General features: G+C 52.5%; 1 protein-coding gene and 1 long non-coding RNA gene across 2 annotated transcripts in view; one reads left to right on the forward strand and one right to left on the reverse strand.

Annotated features, from left to right (window-relative positions):
• RIN3 (Ras and Rab interactor 3) overlaps positions 1–22414 on the forward strand; it is a 123279-nt gene that overhangs the window by 59805 nt on the left and 41060 nt on the right. The window contains exon 4 of the mRNA XM_042944134.1: positions 19652–19724. Coding sequence (XP_042800068.1) covers positions 19652–19724 — 73 coding nt within the window. The remainder of the gene's footprint in view (positions 1–19651; positions 19725–22414) is intronic.
• Positions 11204–12760, reverse strand: LOC122223072. Its single transcript, XR_006204031.1, has 2 exons — positions 12424–12760; positions 11204–12094 (listed from the first exon to the last, which is right to left on the reverse strand). It is a non-coding gene; the product is annotated as an uncharacterized LOC122223072 (long non-coding RNA).

The following is a 22414-nucleotide window of genomic DNA, read 5'->3' on the forward strand; positions in this document are numbered from 1 at the left end:
TATTGCCACTGGACTGGGGGAACCTTTAAACCAAGGAGGAGAGAAATTCTAGATAAGTGTTCCTGGGCAGTAGAGATCTGTATGTATGGGCACGTCAGAGCGTCATCCAGATGGCCCTGTGTGGACCAGAATGCCTTTGAGGTCCACACGGGAGATTTGCACTGCTGCTCTTGGGTTTGAGCCCTTCACCAACTGACCCACCGTCCTAGAATGAGATTTAGCCCATATTTGGACCACAGCATGTTAAGTCCATAAAAAGGGAAGGAACGATCATCGTTCACGTCGGGGTTGGGAAGGACAAGGCAAGCTCGTGATATTTTATCGGGGAGGCAGTACTCCCATAGTAGTGAGTTACACTCTAGTCAAAGCAGAGCTCTTTTGAGAGCATGCGCTCTGGAGAGGCAGATGGTTCTGCATCTTTATTCTGTCTCTGTCACCTTGGGACCTCAGACAAGCTACTTATCTGTGCTTCAGTTTCCTCACGTACAAAATGGAAGCACCTGCGACAGAACCAACTGTTGGAGGGTCGATGCGTGAATACATGTAGGGATGGGGGACAGTATCGCCTGGGGGGAGGAAAGCACTCAACAGCATCGTAGCCATGTTATCATGATTTATAATAAGTAATATATGTTTGGTCTCCATTCCAGTTCCTGGCATGGAGCTCCCCAAACCCTTGGAATTTCCTGAGTGTTAGGAGCCAGAAAGGTGTCTTGATATTCATGACAAGTCCCTTTCAACCACACCAGAGTTTGCACAAAGACCTCAGTGAGGGCTGGGGGGCGTGAGGTGTTGGTTGCCAGGGAAACCAATTGCATGATTGGAGGGTGGGAACTTTCTGTTCCACACCCTGACCTCCAAGGAGGTTTGAATCAGTCACCAATGGCCGGCGGCCGACAATTTAATCATTTAATGCATGGCCAATGCATCCCCGTGTAGTGAAGCCTCCATAAAACCTCAAAAGGATGGGGTTCAAAGAGCTTTTGGATTGGGCCAACATACTTTGCCCTGTGAACCTCTTCCATCTGGCTATTCGTCATTTATATCATTTTATAAGAAACCGGTGATCTAATATGTAAGATGTTTCTCTGGATTCTGTGAGCCGCTCTAGCAAATTAATTGAACCCAAGAAGGGAGTCATTGGAACATCCCATCTGTTACTGTTTGGCCACAAGCACCTGGACTTGTAATTAGCATCTGAAGGGGTGGGGCAGGGGGCCATCTCTCGGGACTGAGCCTTTAACCTGTGGGGTCTGACGCCACCTCCAGGGGGACAGCATCAGAACTGAGCTGAATCGTAGGACACCCGGCTGGTGGAGGAGAATCGGTTGGTGCGGTGGGGAAAGAGACCCGTTAGAACTGACATCAGAATTGGAGTAGCTTTCCCAACATCACCGTGTTGTCCCCTGGACGGCGTGGGGATGTTTCTGAGGAAGAGCCGTCCCAGCGTCCGCATGGAGTAAGCACTCTCAGTAAACACTACCAGTCATCATTTGCTGTGGGGATTGAAAAACATCAACTTACACCTCAAAACCATTGTTTCCTGCAATGCCTTGTTTCCAGAGAACTCCTCTAAGAGGCTGATTCATTCTTTTTATCACACAGCGGTTGTTACCCAGGGAGGTTTGGGCTAAAAGCTAACCACAGTTTGTTTCTTTCTGGTTTCAGCAATTCCCTTCTCAGCCTCCAAAACTGGGGTTGGTCCAGGGAAAAAAAAAACACACCATTGGATCATTTAACTGCAAGAACTTTATTGTAAAACTTTGATGAATTTCTTTTGTTTTTTTTTTTTAATGCGTTAAAATTTTTGTTTCATTCCAGCATGGGTAGCAGACAGGGTCACATTAGTTTTGGTTGTACAATAGAGTGATTGACCCCTTCTGTGCATCACTCACTGCTCCTCGCAATAAGTGTTCTCTTCACCCCCTTCGCCTGTTTCCCTCCCCCCTGCCACCCGCCGTGAATGTGTTTTGAATCATGGTGGTGCATATAGTTTTTAGCCTCCCTTTGTTCACTTAAATATTTTACCATGAGCTTTCTCTGAGTTATTAAACATTTTGACAACGACACAACCAATTGAATATGTTCTAGATGGCTTCAGAAGAAGGACACTTACGATGGGCTCTGTAAGACATGGCTCCTGACATCGGATCCATAGGGCAGACACACACACACACACACACACACACACACACACACACACACACTTAACCAAAACTGCAGGCTAGACTGTCTGTCGTAAGTGCCAGAATGTGAGTGGGTACTTTGGAGGCATCAAAATTGATTACTTTTTTTTTAAGTTTATTCATTTATTTTAAGAGAGAGAGAGAGAGAGAGATTGAGTGGGGGGGAGGCAGAGAGAGAGGGAGAGAGAGAATTCCAAGCAGGCTCCACACTGTCATCACGGAGCCTGACGCGGGGCTCGAATACACAAACTGTGAGATCATGGCCTGAGCTGAAACCAAGAGCCCATCACTTAGCCAACTGAACCACCCACGTGCCCCCAAACAGACTACTTCTGGCTGAGGGAGATATCATCCAGGACTCCTTGGGCCGTGAGGTTGGGAAATCACTGTGAGGAGGGGAAACTGAGACCACACCCTGCAGGGCTCAGACGCAGGAAAGAGACTCAGGGAAGGGTGGGCGGTGTTGGGGGTAAGGTGATGAGGGGAGCCAAATCGACGATGAGGCTGGGAAGGTGGGATTGGGCCGGGTCACCATGGGCCTTGACAACCACCCCCGGGTGTCAGGGTCTCGCTCTGCAGCATCTTGGGAAGGCATGGACACAGTTGGAGCAGGAAGTGCCCGGATGAAATCGGTGCTTCTGAAGAGAGCTGGGCTGTGTGGGTGGGGGATGGGACGGCCCTCCCTGCCAGGAGCAGTAGGAGCAGGAGGAGTGAGGGTTTGAGAGACCTGCCCGAGTTAAGGGCCTCGATGGCGATGGCAGTGGCAGGTGGGAACTGGGCAGGGCAGCAGGGCCAAGAAAAGGGGCGGGGCCTGGAGTGGCCATTGCAGGGGGGTGGGAGGGGAGGCCCTTTCAGTGGATGAAGCCTCCTAAGAAGGCGGGGTGCTGCAGCGCCTCTCTGGGGCACAGCAACACAGGGACTGCCGGGAGTTCACTTCGCCCTGAAGAAGTGGGACACAGGAAGAAGTTTTGACAGAGATGAGAGAAACTTCTAGAACACAGGGCCTTGGAGGCAAGAGAAGGGGAAGAGAGGGAAACGGGTTTGTGGGAGTGAAGGTTTCATGCCAGCACCAGGCCCGAGTGGGTGGCCCGTGTGCACAATGGCCACCACCTTCAGGGGCTTTGCAGCTTCCGAAAATCTGTCCAAGGGAAAACAGTCCAACCCAACTGTTTCAGAGAGCCAGGGTTCTCTGTGCAGCCACCCCTCTTTTGGAGGTGACTACAGAAGTGTCAGGGGTCCTGGGCTTTCTGTCACTGGAGAGCGGGGAATGTGGATTATCTTAGCTCAACGTTTGCATCTGGGACTCTCACCTTCCTTCCTAGCTGTTTCTGCCTCCCTCTGCCACCTCCTGGGAAAACGTGTTCTCTGGAAATTCTCTAGCCAATAAACAGATTTATACTAACATGTGAAAGACTAACATCACCATAAAGTTGTGCTCACAGCCGTGAAGGTGTGCGTCTCAGTTCTCAATAGGAATAAAAGTTATAGTAGTGATGTTACAGTGGTGAAATGTCAGGCCTCAGCCTGCAAGGAGTGGGAGTTGGTTTGTCCTGGCTGTCCTGAAATAGCAGAGGAGGGGGAGCCTACCTGTTCTAGAAAAGGCTCATTCTGACTGTCAAAATCCTCCTGAGGCCCACCGCTCACCCGGGCCCTCTCCTTGGGTGGACAGTGAAGTTTCCTAACGTGCTCTCCTGTTCTTGCCTGTTCAGGGCAGTTTCCCCCCCAGTGTAAAGCCCTCCTGGGAGAGTAATAATGCCTACGCCCTCATCTGGAACCACCCTGCCCCTTTCTTTCCCCTCCCTTGTACTCACCAGGTTCAGCCCCCTCCACCTGTGCTTGGATGCTCTCCCCGATCCCTTCAGCCTTCGTTGTCTGTTCCACATTTTCCTATCTCCTCTTCCCCCACTGGCTGGAAGCTTCCGAGGGTTTGTGTGTTACAAGAGATGTGGTCCCCACAGCCCTCATAGAGTAGAGCTGTAGCAAGTGTTCAGCAAACACCAGGCCATTGATCAGCTGCTCTATAACACCTCACACGCGAACAGAAAGATGGCCTGGTCCAGAAGGCCTGAGAGGGTGGGCTTTCATGCCCAGTGGACCCAGATTCAAATCCCTTTGTTTTCATTGGCTGTGAGGTCTTGGCAATGTTGCTCAGTCCTCTGCCTCACTAAGTCTTGGTTTTCTCAACAGTGAAATGGACTCCTAGTGATGGCAAACTCACACTACACACAGGAGGTGTTCACAAAAGGTGAATTGCCCTTTCCCTTCCCTGACTTCCCGCCTTTCCCTTTGGCCTGGGTCTTAGGGTTAGAAAATCTAGATTTACATTCACTTCTCCCACTAAACTAGCTCTGTGAACTTTAGCAAGATGTTTGACTCCTGGGACTCACTCTCCTTTTTTTGTTAAACGTTTATTTATTATTAAGAGACAGAGAGAGACAGAGCGTGAGCATGGGAGGAGCAGAGAGAGGCGGAGACACAGAATCCGAAGCAGGCTCCAGGCTCTGAGCTGTCAGCACAGAGCCCGACGCGGGGCTCAAACTCACAAACTGCAAGATCACGACCTGAGCCGAAGTCGGACGCTTAACCGACTGAGCCAGCCAGGCGCGCCCCCCCCCCCTCTTTTAAGTTTATTTATTTATTTTGAGAGAGAGCGAGTTGGGGAGGGGCAGAGAGAGAATCCTAAGCAGGTTCTGCACTGTCAGCACAGAGCCTGGTGCGGGGCTCCAACTCATGAACCATGAGATCATGACCTGAGCTGAAGTCAAGAGTCAGATCCTTAACCAACTGAGCCACCCAGGCACCCCTCTTGGGCCTCACTTTCAACCACAAATGGAGTGAATGATGCCTGTAAGGAAATTGTTATGAGAAACAGACAAGAAGACATATGTGAATACACCTAAAACCAGGCAGAAATGCAAGAGTGACACTGCATTCATTCATTCATTCGCATATGTATGTAGCTAGGATCTATTGAGGACCATGATAAGACCAGATGCTGCTCTTAAAAAGATCGCTGGGGAAGTTGAGTGGGTTGGGACAAGAGTGGAAGAAACAAAGCCAAGTGCTTTGTGGCTCTCCTGGCGACCCTGTGTGGAGGCTCGGCTTGCTCTAGGAGGATTTCCCCAAGTTCAGGACGTGTGAAGACATGTTCTTACAAGTTTTAGGTTTTCTCCTGAAAGAGAAAGCCAGTTGCTACCTCTGAGCACCTCTGGAGCACCTCCCAGATGTACTTTGCTCTGGGAGTTTCGAGATGGCTTACCACTAGGAAGAGTGAGCAGCGTTAGGGCCGGTGGGAGCTTGGGCAAAGCCATGGGTCGGTGTCATTGAACTGGGTTTTAGTCTGGCTCTCCCAGTCACTTGCTGCGTGACCTTCAGCAAGTCACTTGATGTTTCTGGAACTCCGGGGGGGAGGGATCCCTGACCTCACCTGGCAAGAGACAGATGCAAAGTGCCTAGGAAGGACAAAGCCCCACACAGAGAGAAGGTGCTATTCATTGTTTGCCTGACCCCAGACATCCCAAGCACTTGGATTTTTCTAAAGCCTTGCCATGGCTGAGGCAGACACCTGCCTCTCCGTGTCTAGGCAGCTGGGCTGGCCTCTTGGGAAGCCACGTTATGATGCCTGTCCCGCCAACTTCTTCTTTCTGCCCAAACTATTTAAGGAAGAAGTCAGAGGTGAGACCTTCTGGAAAGTTCTGTAGAAAAGGACTGGTGTCTTCCATGGCTCTTTGTGTCCATCTCCTTTTGTCTGTGGAGGCTCAGTGAATAGTTTCCACTGCTTTTTCAGCAGTCCCGATCTTATCACATACGCTGTGTTGTGCTTATTGTTTGTTTGTCTTGGTTTTGGTTTTCATAGTGGAAACTTTTAAGGAACTTGCCCCAGTAGGACTTCCCCTGCTGGAATGTTCTTTAATGTCAGCATTGTTCTCAGTCCAAGACTGCCCTGAGCAGCCCCCAGGTGAGACCCAGTTCCCCAGTAACTAGGTCCCACCATGAAATCTTATGTAGCTCTCAGCCACTGTAACGCACTCACTGTGTGCCAGGGACTGTACTAGACTCACCGTGTGCCAGGCACTGGATGGGCTTTTATAGAAGCCGTTCCTCTTCACCACAGCCCTAGGAAGCAGATGTTAGGACCCTCATTTTGCCACTGAGGAAATCGTGCCCATGAACGGAGCTGGGGTTGAACCCAGGCTGTCACCTCCACGTTCAACGTGCCTCCCCCTGAGCCAGGTTGTTTCTTGTCTTATCTCCCGTGGTCCTTACGCAGGAGGCTCTCCAAGTCAGGAGGAGGTGGAGGAGAAGGAGGCAGTGCGGGCGATCATCGAGCATGTCTAAGGACTTTGGAATCACCCGCCGAATCTGAGGCCTAAGCTAAAATTATGTCCAAGTCCTTTGTGTTCATGGCACAGAACCAGAGCTGGACCGCAGGGCAGCAGAAGGGGACTAGGTGGTTTCAACAAGGACAGCTGTGCGGAGGACGAGTCCCTCGAGTCAGTGGGTCACCTGAGTGCCAGGCCTTTTGATGGTTCTGCCTCATGACAACCATCTGAAAGTGGATTTGGCTCAGAGCTGTGGTTTTGGTGGCACACGGGAGACAGCTCGCTCCGGCTTGTGCGATGTGAGCAGGCACATTGCTCCCCGACTCTGGGCTTGATACTAGGAGTGCTTACATGCTGGGAGCTGGCCACTGCTACAAAATTGAGGTTTCTTTCCCGAGGGAGCTGGTCATTACACATTTGCCAGCAGGCTGCCGCTCGGTTTCCTCATCTGTAAAATGGGTGCCCACCTTCTAGAACCATTGGGAGCTGATGTCTATGTGCATGCTTTCCAAACTGAAGCCTGGAGTGTGTACATGTAGATATGAAGTGTGCATTTACATGCAATCTGTTAACAATTCTTATATGAAAAACTGTATCTCTATTTATGTTTTTTAAGTTTATTTCCTTACTTTGAGAGAGAGACACAGACAGCACGAGTGGGGGAGGGGCAGAGAGAGAGAGCATCCCAAGCAGGTTCCACACTTTCTGCACCGAGCCCCCTGTGGGGCTTGAACTCACGAACCGTGAGATCATGACCTGAGCCAAAATCAAGAGTTGGACACTCAACCAACTGAGCCACCTGGATGCCCCAGCTGTATCTTTTTTCTAAAACAGGCAGGTGCGTGTGTGTTTGTTGTGTGTAGAAATAGGAACTACGTCAGATTCGGGGTGGCCCAGCAGGTGGGACACAGATTCCCAGAGACACCACGTGGATCACGTGACACGGCAAGCTGGTCACAGACAAGGTCACGTTTGAGACCATGAGGTACTTTCTAGTGGGAGGCTGAGAGCCTCCTTCTTATTGGTGTCAGAGTCCCGAGGACCAAAGCCCTGTCCGTCTTTGAGAAGAGAGCATTTTCCGTGGTTTTCTTGGCTGTAGTAGAAGGAGCCAACAGATCCAGGCAGACCTGGATGTGAAGCCCGTCACTCAGCCCCTGGTTGAATGTGGACAAGAGCCTGAGCCCATCTGAGCTCAGTTTCCTCGGCTATAACGTACGGGTTTGGGGGGATGCTTGGGAGAGGGGCCTGTGGGGTCTTGGCACACGTAGCTGTGTGCTGGGTTGGTGTTAATTCTGCTCTCTTGGGCTCTCCCCATTTTCACTGCACTGTCTTAGGACTCCAGGTGACCCCGAGTGTGGAGAATGTGGCTCAGGGCTTGGTATAGGAAGCTCCCTCTACACAGCCCAACCTAGAATGCTCTCCACATGCCTCTTCCTCTACTGAGTTACAACACAGAATATTTACTGAGAACTTGCTGCGTGCCCGGGCCTTTCCTGGGTACAGTGAGAGACTAAGGATGTTGGATACTGATAGCAATCATCTGCGGAGCGCTTTGTATGAATTAACTCATTTAATCTGCACATCAGCCCTAAGATATAAACACTGTCGTGTGGCAGATTCAAGATGGCGGTCCTTTCTTTGACCCTGTTCCCATCAAGGGGCTACAACCCCTCCCCTTGAATCTGGGCTGGCGTGGGGCTGCTTTGGCCAACAGAGGAAAGCAGAAGGGGCAGTATGCCAGTTCCCTGTGTAGCTTTTAAGAGAACTGGCAGCTTCTGCTTGGACTCTGGGACCCCTGGATTGCCATGTAAGAAATCTGATGACTGAGACCACCACACTGGAAAGACCACCTGGAGACCATGCAGAGAGGGAGCAAAGCCCCAGAGGGCCCGGCTGAGCCTAGCCTTCCAGCCTTTCCTGCCAAGGCACCAGGCATGAGTGAAGGCTTCTGGATCCTCTGGACCAGGACAGTCCCCAGCTGAGTGCCACCAAGTGACCTAGTCAGTGCCATGAGCAGAAGAATCTCCCAGCTGAGTCCTGCCCAAATTCCTGACCCACTAAACCATGAGCTGCAAAAAGATGGCTGTTTTATGTTGCCGAATTTTTCAAGTGGTTTGTTACTCAGCAATAGATAACCAGGACAAGTATGATCCTCGTTTTACAGGTGAAGAAACTGGGGCCCAGAGAGCCTAAGTGTCTTGCTCGAGGTCACAGCGAGTAAGGGGTGGGTCCAGGGTTTAGACCCAGCAGGCTGGCTCCCCCACATGTATGCTTAACACTCTGCTGTACTGCTCTTGAGTGCAAAACATGGTTATGCTCTCGAGGAGACTTCTACCTGCTTTGGGGTGCAAGGATCACGCACACTACATAACTAGAGAATTGTGTAAAGCGTGCACTTATTCATCTACCCAGTTTAAGGACACTAGGCCATAGGGATACACAGAAGATGATATTAAGAAAGTGTTAGGATTTTACTGCAATTGGCGGAAAGAGCTCCAACGCTGGAGGGTGAGTGAGACCCCAGGGGGAGGAGTGAGGAGGAACATGGGAGGCTGCCAGCCAGTCCAAAAAAGGCCATGGAGTCACAGGATGCCGGGGTGTGTGCAAGGGAAGCTTAGTTGCCTGGAGTACGAGGTGTGTGGAAGGAAGGGACAGGCAAAGACGGGGACCATTGCCCGGGTCAATCCCAGGGCAGTGTGCTCCCAGGTCCTGATGCTTGGCCTTTATCTAAAAGACCTGGGAAGAACCCCCGGCAGAAGGGCATTAAAGATGGGGGGACGTGGGACGCCTGGGTGGCTCAGTCGGTTAAGTGTCCGACTTCAGCTCGGGTCATGATCTCACAGTTTATGAGTTCGAGCACCGCGTGGGGCTCTGTGCTGACAGGTCAGAGCCCGGAGCCTGCTTCCGATTCTGTGTCTGCCTCTCTCTCTCTGCCCCTCCCCCTGCTCACACAGTCTCTCTCTCAAAAATAAATGAAGATTAAAAAAAATTTTTTTAAATAAAAAAAAAAAGATGGGGGACATGCATGGTCTGATGTGCCTTTCACACAGAAGCCCCCCACTGCTGGGGTGGGCGGGGGGACAACCCAGGATGGAGACCAGAGGGGAGCATGGTGGGGCCCGCACCGTCTCCTACAGCGGGTGTGGACGGAGGAGACACTTAGGAAGAGGACTGGCAGCACGTGTGGGCAGAAATGGCTGAAGAAGGAAGAGGGGCCTGTAAGCACCGGGTGTCAGGGACCTGTGGCAGTGTCACCCCAGGTCCAGGGGAAGAATGGTGGGCGGGGGTGACAGTAAGGGACACGGGGAACCACCGAGCCCAGGAGAAAGAAGCCACCACCATCACCCCAGGGCTTGGAGCAGTGCCTGGCACATAGTAGGTGCTCAGCAAATATTTGAAGAAACCCATGGGTCCAGGGCTCAGGACGGAGATTTGAGAGTCTCCGGGGCATGAGATGCTGACTCTGCAGTGACCCTCCCTGGTGGTCACGCCCTTTGGGGTCAAGATACCCGTTTCCATCTCTGTTCTTGCTGCACTACAGAGTTGCCATCTGGTAGCTAAAGGGGAATTTGGATTAGGTGACGGGCTGGAGGAACCTGGGGCCGGAGGAAATGCCTGAGGATGTGGGGCCCTGACCCCTGGGCGGTCACACGAATTTCCCTGTGTGAGCAGAGTCTCTTCTCTGTGCAGCAACAGTGTGTCCTTTCCTGACCAGGGGTATTTATGGTGATTCAAGAGAGCACCCGGCCCTATGCCTATGGGGACGCGGTGGGGGGTGTCTATAAATAACACCCCTTTTGTCCACCCCCACATTCAGAACCAGTGAGGAGCCAGATAAAAGATCAGAGCACCCACTCGCCCACTGATGGGCTGATTTTGGGAGTGCCGTTTGACCCTACAGCCGCAATGCAGTGCCCTATCGCCCCCGCTGAATTTGCTCCCCAGAACCGTAGGCCTCCCCCTTGGCGAGGGCCGAGCCTGCCCCGGGATGCTTGCAGAGAAGCAAGCTGCGTCCTGAGCCCTGGGCTGGATGTTGCCAAGCTGGTGTTCCAGCAGCATCTGGAAGCAAGTGAAGGGTCATTTGCCCCGAGGCCGGTCCCTAGTTCTTGATTCCATGACTCCGTGCATGGCACTGATGGGGAGGAGGATGGGAACGAGATCCCTGTGATTCAGAGTCCTGGTGGGCGCTCCTGTCTTCCATCCAGTTCCACTCTAAGCACCGATGTTGGGCACCCGGCGGCACGCTAGGTGTGGGCATCCGCAGCGCCCATGGGCTCCTGCCAGTTGTCCTGGGAGCACAGACCGGCTCTCCCTCCGCAGCAGGATTTCTGAAACTCAGCATACTTTAAGCGTCCAACTTCGGCTCAGGTCACGATCTCACGGTCCGTGAGTTCAAGCCCCGCGTCGGGCTCTGTGCTGACAGCCCGGAGCCAGGAGCCTGCTTTGGATTCTGTGTCTCCCCCTCTCTCTGCCCGTCCCACTCTCATGCTCTGTCTGTCTCTGTCTCTCAATAATAAATAAATGTTAAAAAAATTTTTTTAAATATCTAAAATATCCCACTAGTAATTTTTTATCTTTATGATTTATGGGACTGATAATATTTTCAATATCTGGGGTTAAATAGAATATGTGATTAGGATTCACTTGACCTGATTGTGTTTACCATTTCCAACGTGGCTATAGGAAACGTTAAAATTGCACGCATAGCTTGCATGTTGTTTCTCCTGGACAGCGGGGTCTGGAGAACCAAGAGCGTGTGCTTTGTGAGAGCGCGAGCTGTAGAGTCACGTCCCGGGATCACTTCCCAGCTCTCTGTGACCTCTGCCGAGCCACTGAACCTCTCTGGGCCTCCCGGTTTTTGTAAGTGGTCGTCGCTTTTCTTCTAGACCTCAGATTAAAGTTTGCAAACTCTGGGGTAAGACCCTGAGGCCGGGTTGTTTCCTGAGCTGGGTTGTGCCTTGATGGGTCCTTCTGTGGGACTTGGGGGTGTTCTCGCCAATAGGGTGGTGCCTCGGGCCACCTCCTTTTCTTCCTTTGGCCCAACAGAGCAAAGTGTTTCTTCTTGATGGAGACAAAGACACCTGCTGATCGCTGAATGTGAACGGAGGCGCAGGTGGATGGCTTTCCCAGACTGGCAGCTCATTCCCTGTGGGTAGTTAGACCCCCAGATGGCAGGTGGCATGCCTCTGCTTTGCTGTCCTCCACCCCTCCCTGCCCCTTCTCCCCAAACTCCTCCCCGTCTGCTTACGCGTGATTTAGTCTTCCCTGACACTTGGCAGTTCACTCATCTGTCTAACGTCGCCCCTTCTGTTTTGGCCTCTGAACCCATAAATAGTTCCCAGGCAAAGTCCCCATCTGCATCGTGACGATTTGCTCTGTATTCCTTTTCCCCGACCTACGGCCTCGTCTGCACAGTCGCTAACTATGGAAGAGCGCCATCCAAGAAAAGGAATCTTTCGCTACAGCTCGAACCGTGTAGCCGCAGCTGTTGGCGGATGTGGCTGCCAGCGTGAGGCTCGGGGGCGATGCTTTTAGCGACAGCAAATGCCGCCCGGGCTGCGGTATCATCCCGGCAAGGTCCTGGCTCTGGGACAAGGAAAAGGAGGAAGGCCTGACTCCAGCTCTCCCGAGAGCTGGAACACAGCATGACGTGGTGTAATCCTGCTCTAAAGCCGAGTGTGTACCCAGCGCCAGGGACGGAGGGAGGGAGGCCACGGGTCTTCCTGGGAGGGTGTCACCCAGGGGGACGTGGGGCTTGCCTGGTGACAGGGGAGGAAATGCGTGGCCCGTGGGCAGGCGTCTCTGCTAGCTGACCTATTCACTTGAAGCAGGGACCCAATGAGTGCATTCCAGCATGAAGTACTGGGACGCCCTCCCTCCACCCCAGGCCACCTCTCTGGACAAAAAAAAGGCACCTGATATACCAGGCTCCCAGGCTGGTGGCACTTAATCATGACTGTGGCCTTCGGGCCATGTGTTTAACCTCTCTGAGCCTCAGCTTCCTGGCCTGTAAAATGAGGATAACGGAGTTGCCATGATGATTAAAAATAGAGACTGGCACACAGTAGGCACTTAATAAGTGGTCGATATTATTATTGCTATTGTTATTATTATTCTGAAACCTTGAAAAGTGTACCCCTCCATTATTAATCAGGAGGCTTAAAGCCCATGGTTCCTAAAGCCAGGAATTTGGGAGAAGGGGGCAGAACAATCAGAATAGCAATCAGATTCCAGAGAGCACCATAATCAAACTCTGGGGAGCACCCAAATTAATACTGGCTCACAGCACAATGATGTACCTTCCCTGGACCTCAGTTTCCTCATCTATGCAGTGAGAGAGTTTGGACCAGACCTGTCTCTAAGGGCCCTTCCTTTCTGGCTTTCAATGGTTCTCAGTCCAGTGGGAGGGGCTTTTGGGTGTGGTTGAGTCTCCAGTCTGAGCAAATTTGGGATGTGGGATAGAACTCAGTAAAAAGACAAAAGACATTGCAGTACTTTTTCATCTTAAAATTCTTAAGATGAAATTACTAGGAAATTGCTCCTTATGCCTACTGCAACCAGCAAAGATGGCCATGACTCACATCCAGGGCTGCCATGGACAGTTGCACAGCTTGTGCACTGTCCAAAAGTGCCTCATTGGTAGGAGATGAACTCCAGCTGGTGTTCTGCCTGTCAGGTTGTACAGTTTAGGGCAGGGCTACAGCCACCTGGAAGAGAAGGCACCTTTCTGCTCCCTTGCCAGATCCTATAACAGAGCATTAGGGGCATTTGGAAGCAGCCCCCTGTTTGGACCCCTGCCCATGACTGGCAGTTCCTCCCTGTTCCTTTCCCTGTCAGCCTCCCTGCAGCTCATGCCCCTCCTCTCACGGACCCGTGGTTGATGGAGGAGATGTGGTGGGGGTTGGGAGGGGAGCTAAGGAAGGATGATCTTACACTGAGAAGCTTTGGGGCTCAGAAGGGATGGAAGTTTCACAGAGGGAGGCTCAGGCGAGCTTGTAAATAGACAATCAAGGGGCTCCAGGGCCAGCCAATGAGCCAGAGGCCAAGGTGTCTACCTGGACCGTCGGTACCAGGCAAGGAGAGAGAGAGGAAACTGTCTCCAGCACATTTTCAAATTGTCATCCTCTCCAGGTCCCTGAGCCCTAACTCGCCCCTCCTGGGCTCCCTCCCCAGCCCTTCGGACCTCTGTGTTCCCTCTGGTGCAGGGGCCGCTGCTAGCCCTCACTCAGCACCTCTGCAGGGTACCACACTGACCTCTGCACGAGGAGCCAGAGGGCCAAGGAGGGCCTCGGTTACTCTTATCATCACGTGGCGGTTTCAGGAAGCAAGACTCTGAGAGTAAGGGCTTTGGTCTCTGGGCATGTGGCCGATGGAACCGGGAGCCCATGCCTGGTCGGTACCGTTCCCGCGTGGGCTTTGCCTGGAGCGGGAATGAGGGTGTCCACCACTCGTGCTCGGATCTGTGCCCGCCCAGAGAGCACAGCCGACCTGCTGCCCAGCGTGGGACTCTCTGTGCTCCCTCCTGGCCGCTTCTCCTTCCGCTGGGACCAGCGATCCCAGAAGCCCTAGTCTGGCAGCACCCTTCCTTCGGGCAGGGAGATGGCTGTTCTCCCATTTCACAGGACAGGCAGCTGCTGCGGGAGCTTCTGGAAACAAGTGGGCGCCAGAGCTGGGCCTGGACCCACAGGGTCCCCCGGACTCCGGAGAAACTGCTACTCTCCCCACTTTCACCCCTGGGAGCAGGGGCAGTAGTTTTCATCTACTGCAGAAAATCGAGCCTTTGGACAGGCCCGATGAGAGTAGCAAAGAGGCCTTTTCCCACCTGAGCCACAAACTGCCCAGGTGGCGGTTCCCATGGCAGCCGTGCTGCTGGGCCGCCAGAAGGTAACTGCGGCCTTCCAAGCGGGGAAGGAGCCTCGAGGGGTGGGAGGCATGAGGACCAGCGGGCCTGGCTGCACCTGCCAGGCCTGCCGACGTCTGTCCCTCCTGCTCCCCAGTTGCGAACCATTCCCCAGCCTGTCGTCACAGTGGCTTTTTATTCTCAGGTTCTGCGCCTGTGGCCTTTCCTGTCGGGGACCCAGCTTGAGCGATGTGCTATGGCCAGACCATTGGCAAATTCCCTGTCATCCTTCTACCTGTGAGGCTGCCTCTCAATTTCTATATCCACCTACCCTTTTTATCAAGATGATGAGCACAATAAATATTTGTGGAGAAATGAATACGTTATGAAAATGTCCTAGCTAAAGAGGAACTCTGAGCCCTTCAAAAGAAAACAGCAAACAACTTGAGTACAGAATGAGCAAAGAGGGGTGCCTGGGTGGCTCAGTCGGTCAAGCATCAGACTTCAGCTCAGGTCATGATCTCACGGTTCGTGAGTTCAAGCCCCGCGTCAGGCTCTGTGCTGACAGCTCAGAGCCTGGAGCCTGTTTTGGATTCTGTGTCTCCCTCTCTCTCTGACCCTCCCCCACTCATGCTGTCTCGCTCTCTCTCTCTCTCTCTCTCTCTCAAAAATAAATAAACACTGAAATTTTTTTTAAAAAATCTACTGGGGCACCTGGGTGGCTCAATCGGTTAAGCATCTGACTTTGGCTCAGATCACGATCTCGTGGTCTGTGAGTTCCAGCCCGCGTCGGGCTCTGTGCTGACAGCTCGGAGCCTGGAGCCTGCTTCGGATTCTGGGTCTCCCCCTCTCTCTGCCCCTCCCCTGCTCACACTCTGTCTCTCTCTCTTTCTCAAAAATAAACATTTTTTTTTTAAAAGGCTAGAGAAAAATGTAGACTCTTTATAGTTTCTCTGCTTACTGAGGTCATATGTGCTCATTATAAAACTCCCAGAAAAACACAATCTAGGCAGTGAAATTCAGTCTACTCCTTCTTTTTTTTATGTAGTGGCTTTATTGAAAGATAGCCATATAATATATTTAGTTCACACAATTCGCCCACTTAGGGGGCTCCTTTAGCGGCTTTTGGTCGGAGTGGTGTATCCCCACTCTAGTGAGTGTGAGGACATTTTATCGCCTCCAAAAAGAAGCCCCGTGTTGCCCAATGTGTTTGTACTTAATGCTACTGAACTGCACCCCTAAAATAGTTAAAATGCTAAATTGTGTGTTTTTGTAGCTCAACACGATTTTTAAAAAAATGAAAACCATATCATCTCCCTACCTCTCCTCCCTCCCCCACCCCCGAGCCCTAAGCAGCCACTCACCTACTTTTGTCTCTATAAATTTGGTCCACTCTCGATTCCAGCCCCGGAGGGACTGGTCAGCCCGGCTGTCCCTTTCAGACTCCTCCTGGGTGCCCAACACGGTGTCAGGTGCAGGGCAGGTGATGAGGAAAGTTAAGACCTGTTCCTGCTCTCAGGGGGTCCACAGTCTCACGACCTCACATCACAATGTGAGCGTATGTATGACATTTCCCTGATGGGAAAATGTGGGGTTTGCATAGTCCCTCCTGTGTGCAGCTTTCCCTGGGGGAGGTCGGAACACTCGGGAAAGGTTTTGGGCCGGAAGATAGGCGTAGAGCTGAATCCTGAAGGTGGCGAAGGGCAAAGATTGCAAACCGTAAGAGACTTTTAAATACAGAGAACAAGCTGAGGGTGGAAGGGAGTGGAGGGGCGGGGCGGGGTGGGGGGGGAGGGGAGCAGGGAAAATGGGTGAAGGGCATTGGGGAGGGCATTGTTGGGATGAGCACTGGGTGTTTTATGTAAGTGATGAATCATGGGAATCTAATCCCGAAGCCAAGAGCACACTGTATATACTGTATGTTAGCTAACTTGACAATAAATTATAATAATAATTTTTTAAAAAGATGGATTCTCATGCATAGAGCAACAGCACGAGCAAAGGCCCAAGGGTAGGAATATGGACTGTGTTGACAGGATAAAGTGAGGAAAATGGGCCCCCCAAGGGACAGGTTTTCTTTTGAGGAGCCATACGAAATAATGCCAAGCAGAGCCACAGAAACCCTTCTACCTCCATGACTGGCTTACTAGTTTAAAGTTACAGTTTAGTAATCCTGTATTGTCACTGACTGAGCGTGCTGTGCACCATTCTAGCGGCTTCTGGGAATGAGCATTGCTTATGAGTGGGTTCATTAGTGTCCTAGGACCGCTGTGCTATTTGTGGTCCTAAAACAACACAGGTTTATTTTCTCGCAGTTCTGGAGGTCAGAAATCAACAGTCAACGTGTTCGTTGTTTCTGCAGATCAGGGAGAATCTGTTCCACGCCCCTCTTCTAGCTTCTGGTGAAAACTAGCACTCTCTGGTGTTGCTTGACTCATAGAGGCCTTGCTCCAATCTCTGCCTGCATCGTTATGTGGCCTTCTCCTCTCTGCGTTTGTGTCCCACGTCTTTACGCATTTTTGTAAGGACACCATTCATGGGATTTAGGGTTCACCCCAATCCAGTCTGACTGCATGTTAACTTGATTATACCTACATAGACCCTATTTCCAAATCAGGGTCAGGGCCTCAACATATCCTTTTGGGGGACACAATTCAACCCATAACAGGTGGATACTTTATTATCCCTGTTTTATAGCTGAAGAAACCAAGGCACAGAGAGGGTAAGCAACAGAGTGACGGAGGCATGTTCACATTTGGGCAGTTGGGCCCGGGCGCCCACACACGAGGCACCAGGCCGGTACAGCACAGAACTCTGGACGGTCCTGGAAGCTAAGCCCAGCCAACATTAGGATCGTCGAACGCTTACCCATTTGCATTAGCCCGCGCTCCAGGATGATGTGAAGCTGTCTGTCGGGACTCCCTCAGGTCTGAGGTGTCCCTTTGGACTCCTGCGGGGGAGAGCGATGAGCCATCCAAAGTGTCCCGAGGCCTCTATTCCTCCGGGGTCTCCCTCCCAGATAGATATTTAATACACATAGTGATCTCCCAAATTGTCACACTGTGCTGGGTCCTGGGGGAGAGGAGACTCAGATTTGGGCCACACCCTGGCCCTGGCATGCAGGAGCTCCCCCAGGGGCGTCCGTGGTGTGAAGGGATGCTGTCCCCGCAGAAGAGGGAGTGGCTGACTTTATCTTAAAAGTTTCAAGTGTGTCCTGCAAAGGTCAGACATGTCCCCGTGTCCCCGTGGCTAGGGACAGCTACTAACTGTTGAGTACGCGCACCAGGTACGCTAGGCTTTCTGCATGCATCACTACTAGCCTCCCCTTGAGGGATTCGCAAGGAAGTCTTTACTTCCCCGCTTGATAGACGGAGCTCTCTCTACCTCTTGAGGCTACAGGATGTCTTTTTTGGCCCGGGGCTCCCTTGGCCTGTCGCTTCTTGAGAGAGTCGGTGATGCCCCAAATGCCAGCACTAGGTGGCGCTGTGGCCCGCCCCAACTGCTACTGATTCACAAAGGGTGGCAGTTCCAGGGATGGATGTTTCTAAGTCATTTGTATGCACCTTCCAAGCACCACTGGCACTTTAATCTACTTAGTATTTTTTCTTGGGGCGCCTGGGCGGCTCAGTCAGTTGGACTCAGACCATATGATCTCATGGCTAGTGAGTTTGAGCCCTGTGTCGGGCTCTGTGCTAATAGCTCAGAGCCCAAAGCCTGCTTTGGATTTTGTGTCTCTGTCCCTCTCTGTCTCTCTTTCTCAGAAATACATAAACATTTAAAAAAAAAATTTACTTAGCGTTTCTTTAAACTCTTAAAGTGTCTATGGGAAACCATTATTTCTTTGCCGTAAATAGATGATGAGTGTAACTTCTTTTTAAAAATCCTGTTAACCGTTTAGAACAGTGTCTAGTACGTTGAAAGAAGGCAAATATAAAAATAAAGCTATTCGGAGGCGCCTGTGTGGCTCAGTTAGTTAAGCATCCAGCTTTGGCTCAGGTCATGATCTCGCAGTTTGTGAGTTCGAGTCCCGCGTCGGGCTCTGTGCTGACAGCTCGGAGCCTGGAGCCTGCTTCGGATTCTGTGTCTCCTTCTCTCTCTGCCCCTCCCCCACTTGTGCTCTGTCTCTCTCTGTCAAAAATAAATAAATGTGAAAAAAATAAAAAATAAAATAAAATGATACCAAGCTATTGGAACAAAACATGTTGGTTCGTGTGTGCCCATGTCGCAGAGCACAATGCAGTGAAATGCTGTCCTAGGCTTTGAAAACAGAACAGCCTCCTGTCATCTAGATGTATGGTTGGAAGGGCTCCTTCCTTTTGCAGGTGGTGGCCCTGACCCATGGTTGGAGCCAGGCCTGGGACCCAGGTCCTGACTTCCCCTCCACCACACAGATGGGAGAAGAACCTTAGGAAATTGGAACTGAAGTGCGACCCTCTGTTTCTTGGTATCTCTGGTGCCTGAGAAAGTTCACTGTGGGGGATCCCCAACACAGGGAGCATCACCTGTTGGGCATATGGAGCCCTGGGATGACAGTCAGGGGTCGTGAACTTGCATGACAGCCAAGATGGGCAGTGGACTTCGACCAAATGGCTTAGCTTCTCTGGGCCCCTTGTCCTGAGAACCCAAAGCAGTGTTCTTTGGTCGGTCCCCTTTGGGTTCCAAAGTGGGGTCGGTCCACCCCCACTTACCTTCAGGCACATCCCAGCACCGTGCCCCTCCAAGGAGCCATATCCACCTTGGGATGGCATCTTGGGCAAGTGCTTTGATCCCTTTTTGTTGTCAGAGCTGGGAAATACCAGGGTCACCCTCACTCTTGGATTACCCATATAGCCAAATCGAGTAAGGCTCTAACAGGCCCAAGGGTTCTTGGGTGAAAGGCCAGTGGCCCTGGTCCTGCCCTCCTGCACCTCCTGGAGACCCAGACAGAACTGGGCAACTTGCCCCCTGCTGGCCCCTCCCAGTTCCTTGTCAGATTGAGATGACCCTCATCAATTCAATGTTTAATTCTGCTTTTACGATCTAGAGTCTCCTGTGTCATTTTGCCCCAAATGATGACTATATATCAAAGATAACCAGCTGCTGTAATAGTCCCCTGAAATCTCAGTGGATTAACACCACAGAAGTTCAGTCCCCACTTGCCTACAGTCTGGTTAGGAGCCGATGTGTATGAGGCTGCAGGATGCCAGGCACTGTGGTTGGCACTGGGACCCCCTGTGAAGGCGGCAGGTATGGCCCCAACCCTCAGGGAGTCTCCTTCCGCCTGGCAGGGACACTCATCCAGAGCTTCTGTCATCTCTCCTCAGTACTGTACCTGGAAGGCTCGGTTCTTGTGTTTGAGGACATCTTCAGACTGATCGCGTTCTACTGTGTCAGTAGGTGAGTAGATCTGGCCCCACAGAAGGGCATCTGGTTGCAACCGACATTCGTGCACCCTTGGGTGGGGGTGAGGGTCACAGGGGAGCCCCCAGAGGGAAGGAAAGGTTCGGCCCAGAGGAGGCACAGAGAGGGGACGGTCCCCGGCTTTGCCCTGGTAACCATGAGGGAGGTGTTGGCTCTGATGCTATCTTAGTCTGGCCGGTAAGGGCCCCTCCCTCGTCACCACCTGCCCCCTGGCTCACAGCCCCTTACCCCAACTTCCTGTGCTCCAGCTTCCAGGACAGCCTGGAGTCCCATGAGGACCTGACCCGCCCTGTTGCAGGGGTTATAGATGGCACTTCCTGTGGGGACAAAAGGAAGGGCTGATACCCCTCAGTGGGACAGAGCCTGTGATTATTAAGTAGCTGCTGGGTGGGGTGAGTGACTGATCACCACCCTCAGAGCTGCTCTGTTTCCTCAGAACTGGCTGCAGGCCAATAGGGATGTAAAAAGGTATTTTGGTGTCATAATGGCTGAAGCTCCAGGCCCTTGACGAGGGCTGGGCAGGATGCCTTGGGCTCCAGGGCTCCAGGCTCGCTTCTTCATGCGTCCGAGAGACCATCCTTGCTGCCTCCCGTGAAAACCATGCTCAACCCAGTACGCCCTTCCCACCTGCCGGAACCCTCCTGGGCTGTGATGGGCAGAAAAACGTGATGCTGGGTGATAGCAGCCGCTGACAGCCAGCACCTGTTGAGGGCTCTCCAGTACCCAGCACTGTGCTAAGAGTTTTTATATCCATTACCTTTGTAAGTCTTGCGAACAGTTCCCTGAGGGAAGTTCCCATTTCACAGATGTGGAAGCTGAGGCTGAGGGAAGTAACTTGTTCAGGTCACATGGGTGGTAAATGGCGGCATGGAGATTGAAAGTAGGCAAATCTCCAAGGTCTATGATCTTTGCTACAACCGCCCCCGCCCCCCGCACTGTGTGCCTCTCACAATAATTTCAATGATCTGGCATGTTCTTTCCGAGGCAGAGCGGCAGAGGCCCCCTGGCCCTCCATATGTTATGACCTGCCGAGCTCTCAGGGAGCTTTCTTGTTCTGAGAAGTTCCTGTCTTAGGAGAGAGTGCCCAGCATGGCGTTTGGTGCTTGGAATGAATAAATGAACAATGACATCATTGCAGAGCCCAGAACTTGCACTCGTCTCTTCGTCTCTCTGAGGCTCAACTTCCTCTTCTGTAAAATGGGAATGCTCATACCCGCTGACACATGCCAGAGAAAGAAAGCGGATAAAGGAGCCACCCAGCAGCTAGTAGGCGTTCTGGTTCTGTTTCCGTGGGTTGGGCCCTGGGAGGGCGTGCTGGAGTAGTGACTTTGTGTCCAGAGAGATCTGGAGCCATGGTCACCAAGCGCACGCTGTCACCTGCCGACCTTTCCGCCTCTGGCTGCTGTTTCTCTGCATTCCAGAAAAACAGGTGCCCGTTTGCCCACCCTCAGCTGCTCAGGGAACCCACGAGATCACAGGGCACAGAGCCCGTATGTCTCGAAGTCAACATTACCGTATTTGGTGTCAGCACCAAGGCCGTATGTGAGGAGTGAGATGCTGTGGGAGGAAGAGCCCCAGGCCAGGAGCTGGAGACCCGTTACCTCGCTGTCATCCGGCCTCCCCTAGCTGTGGATGCCTTAGCTCTCGAGGGGATGGTCGCCAAGATGGCAGAGCATAGAGCCAGCACTTTCCTTGGGAGCACACGCTCCCCCCTCCCTGTCCCCATGCAGGAAGACACGGGCCCGCTTCAGAGTGCTCACCCTAACGTTCCAGGCTGGATGGTCGTCTGGTGTGAGGGCTCTAGAGAGCCTTCCCAGACCTGCCTGGGTTTTGCAGTCGCCCAGGAAGCTGGTTAAAAATACAGACTCCTGAGGGCACCTGGGTGGCTCAGTCAGTTAAGCATCCGACTTCAGCTCAGGTCATGATCTCACAGTTCGTGAGTTCGAGCCCTGCGTCAGGCTCTGTGCTGACAGCTGGGAACCTGGAGCCTGCTTTGGATTCTGTGTCTCCCTCTCCCTCTGCCCTTCCCCCTGCCTCTCTCTCTCTGTCTCTCAAATAAACAGGACAAAAATTTTTAAAACAATACCGACTCCTGGAGTCTACCCCAGAGATTCTGACCCAGCGGGTCTGGGGTGGGGCGCAGTCATAGCTTAGCTGGGGCTTTCCTAGAGGCATGCATACAGGTGATGCTAAAGGACTTGCCCCCGAGGAGAGAGCAGCAGGGGGAGGGGGAGCTAGGACGCGGGAGGGAGAGGAGTCCAGCAGAGGTGAGATTGCAGGGGCCATCCCAGCCTCAGCAGGATCCCAAGGGCGGCTCTGGAGCAGAAGAGAGACCTCAGCGTTGTCCACCTTAAAGCCAGAGGGGCTAGGCTTTCGTACCCACCAAGCCACCCGACCAGCCCCCATGACAGAGGCATTTGTGGCTCTCCGCAGGGTCAGTGGGGCAGGCAGTGAGGCTCCAGCATTCAGGACAACCCTCTGAGGGTCACAGGGGCCAGTCCCCGGGAGCAGACCCCACTGAGGCTGGGCGATGGGTGGGCAGGGCTGGTAAGAGGCGTCCGTGGGTCAGGCTGGGGCAGCAGCAGACTGAGCAAACCGCCTCCCATTGATTGACCAGGCATCTGTGTAGAGTCAGGCTTGGTCTGCGCTCTGCCCACAGAGTTCTT

Source organism: Panthera leo, chromosome B3 (assembly GCF_018350215.1).
Source record: "Panthera leo isolate Ple1 chromosome B3, P.leo_Ple1_pat1.1, whole genome shotgun sequence".
NCBI classification, from domain to species: domain Eukaryota; kingdom Metazoa; phylum Chordata; class Mammalia; order Carnivora; family Felidae; genus Panthera; species Panthera leo.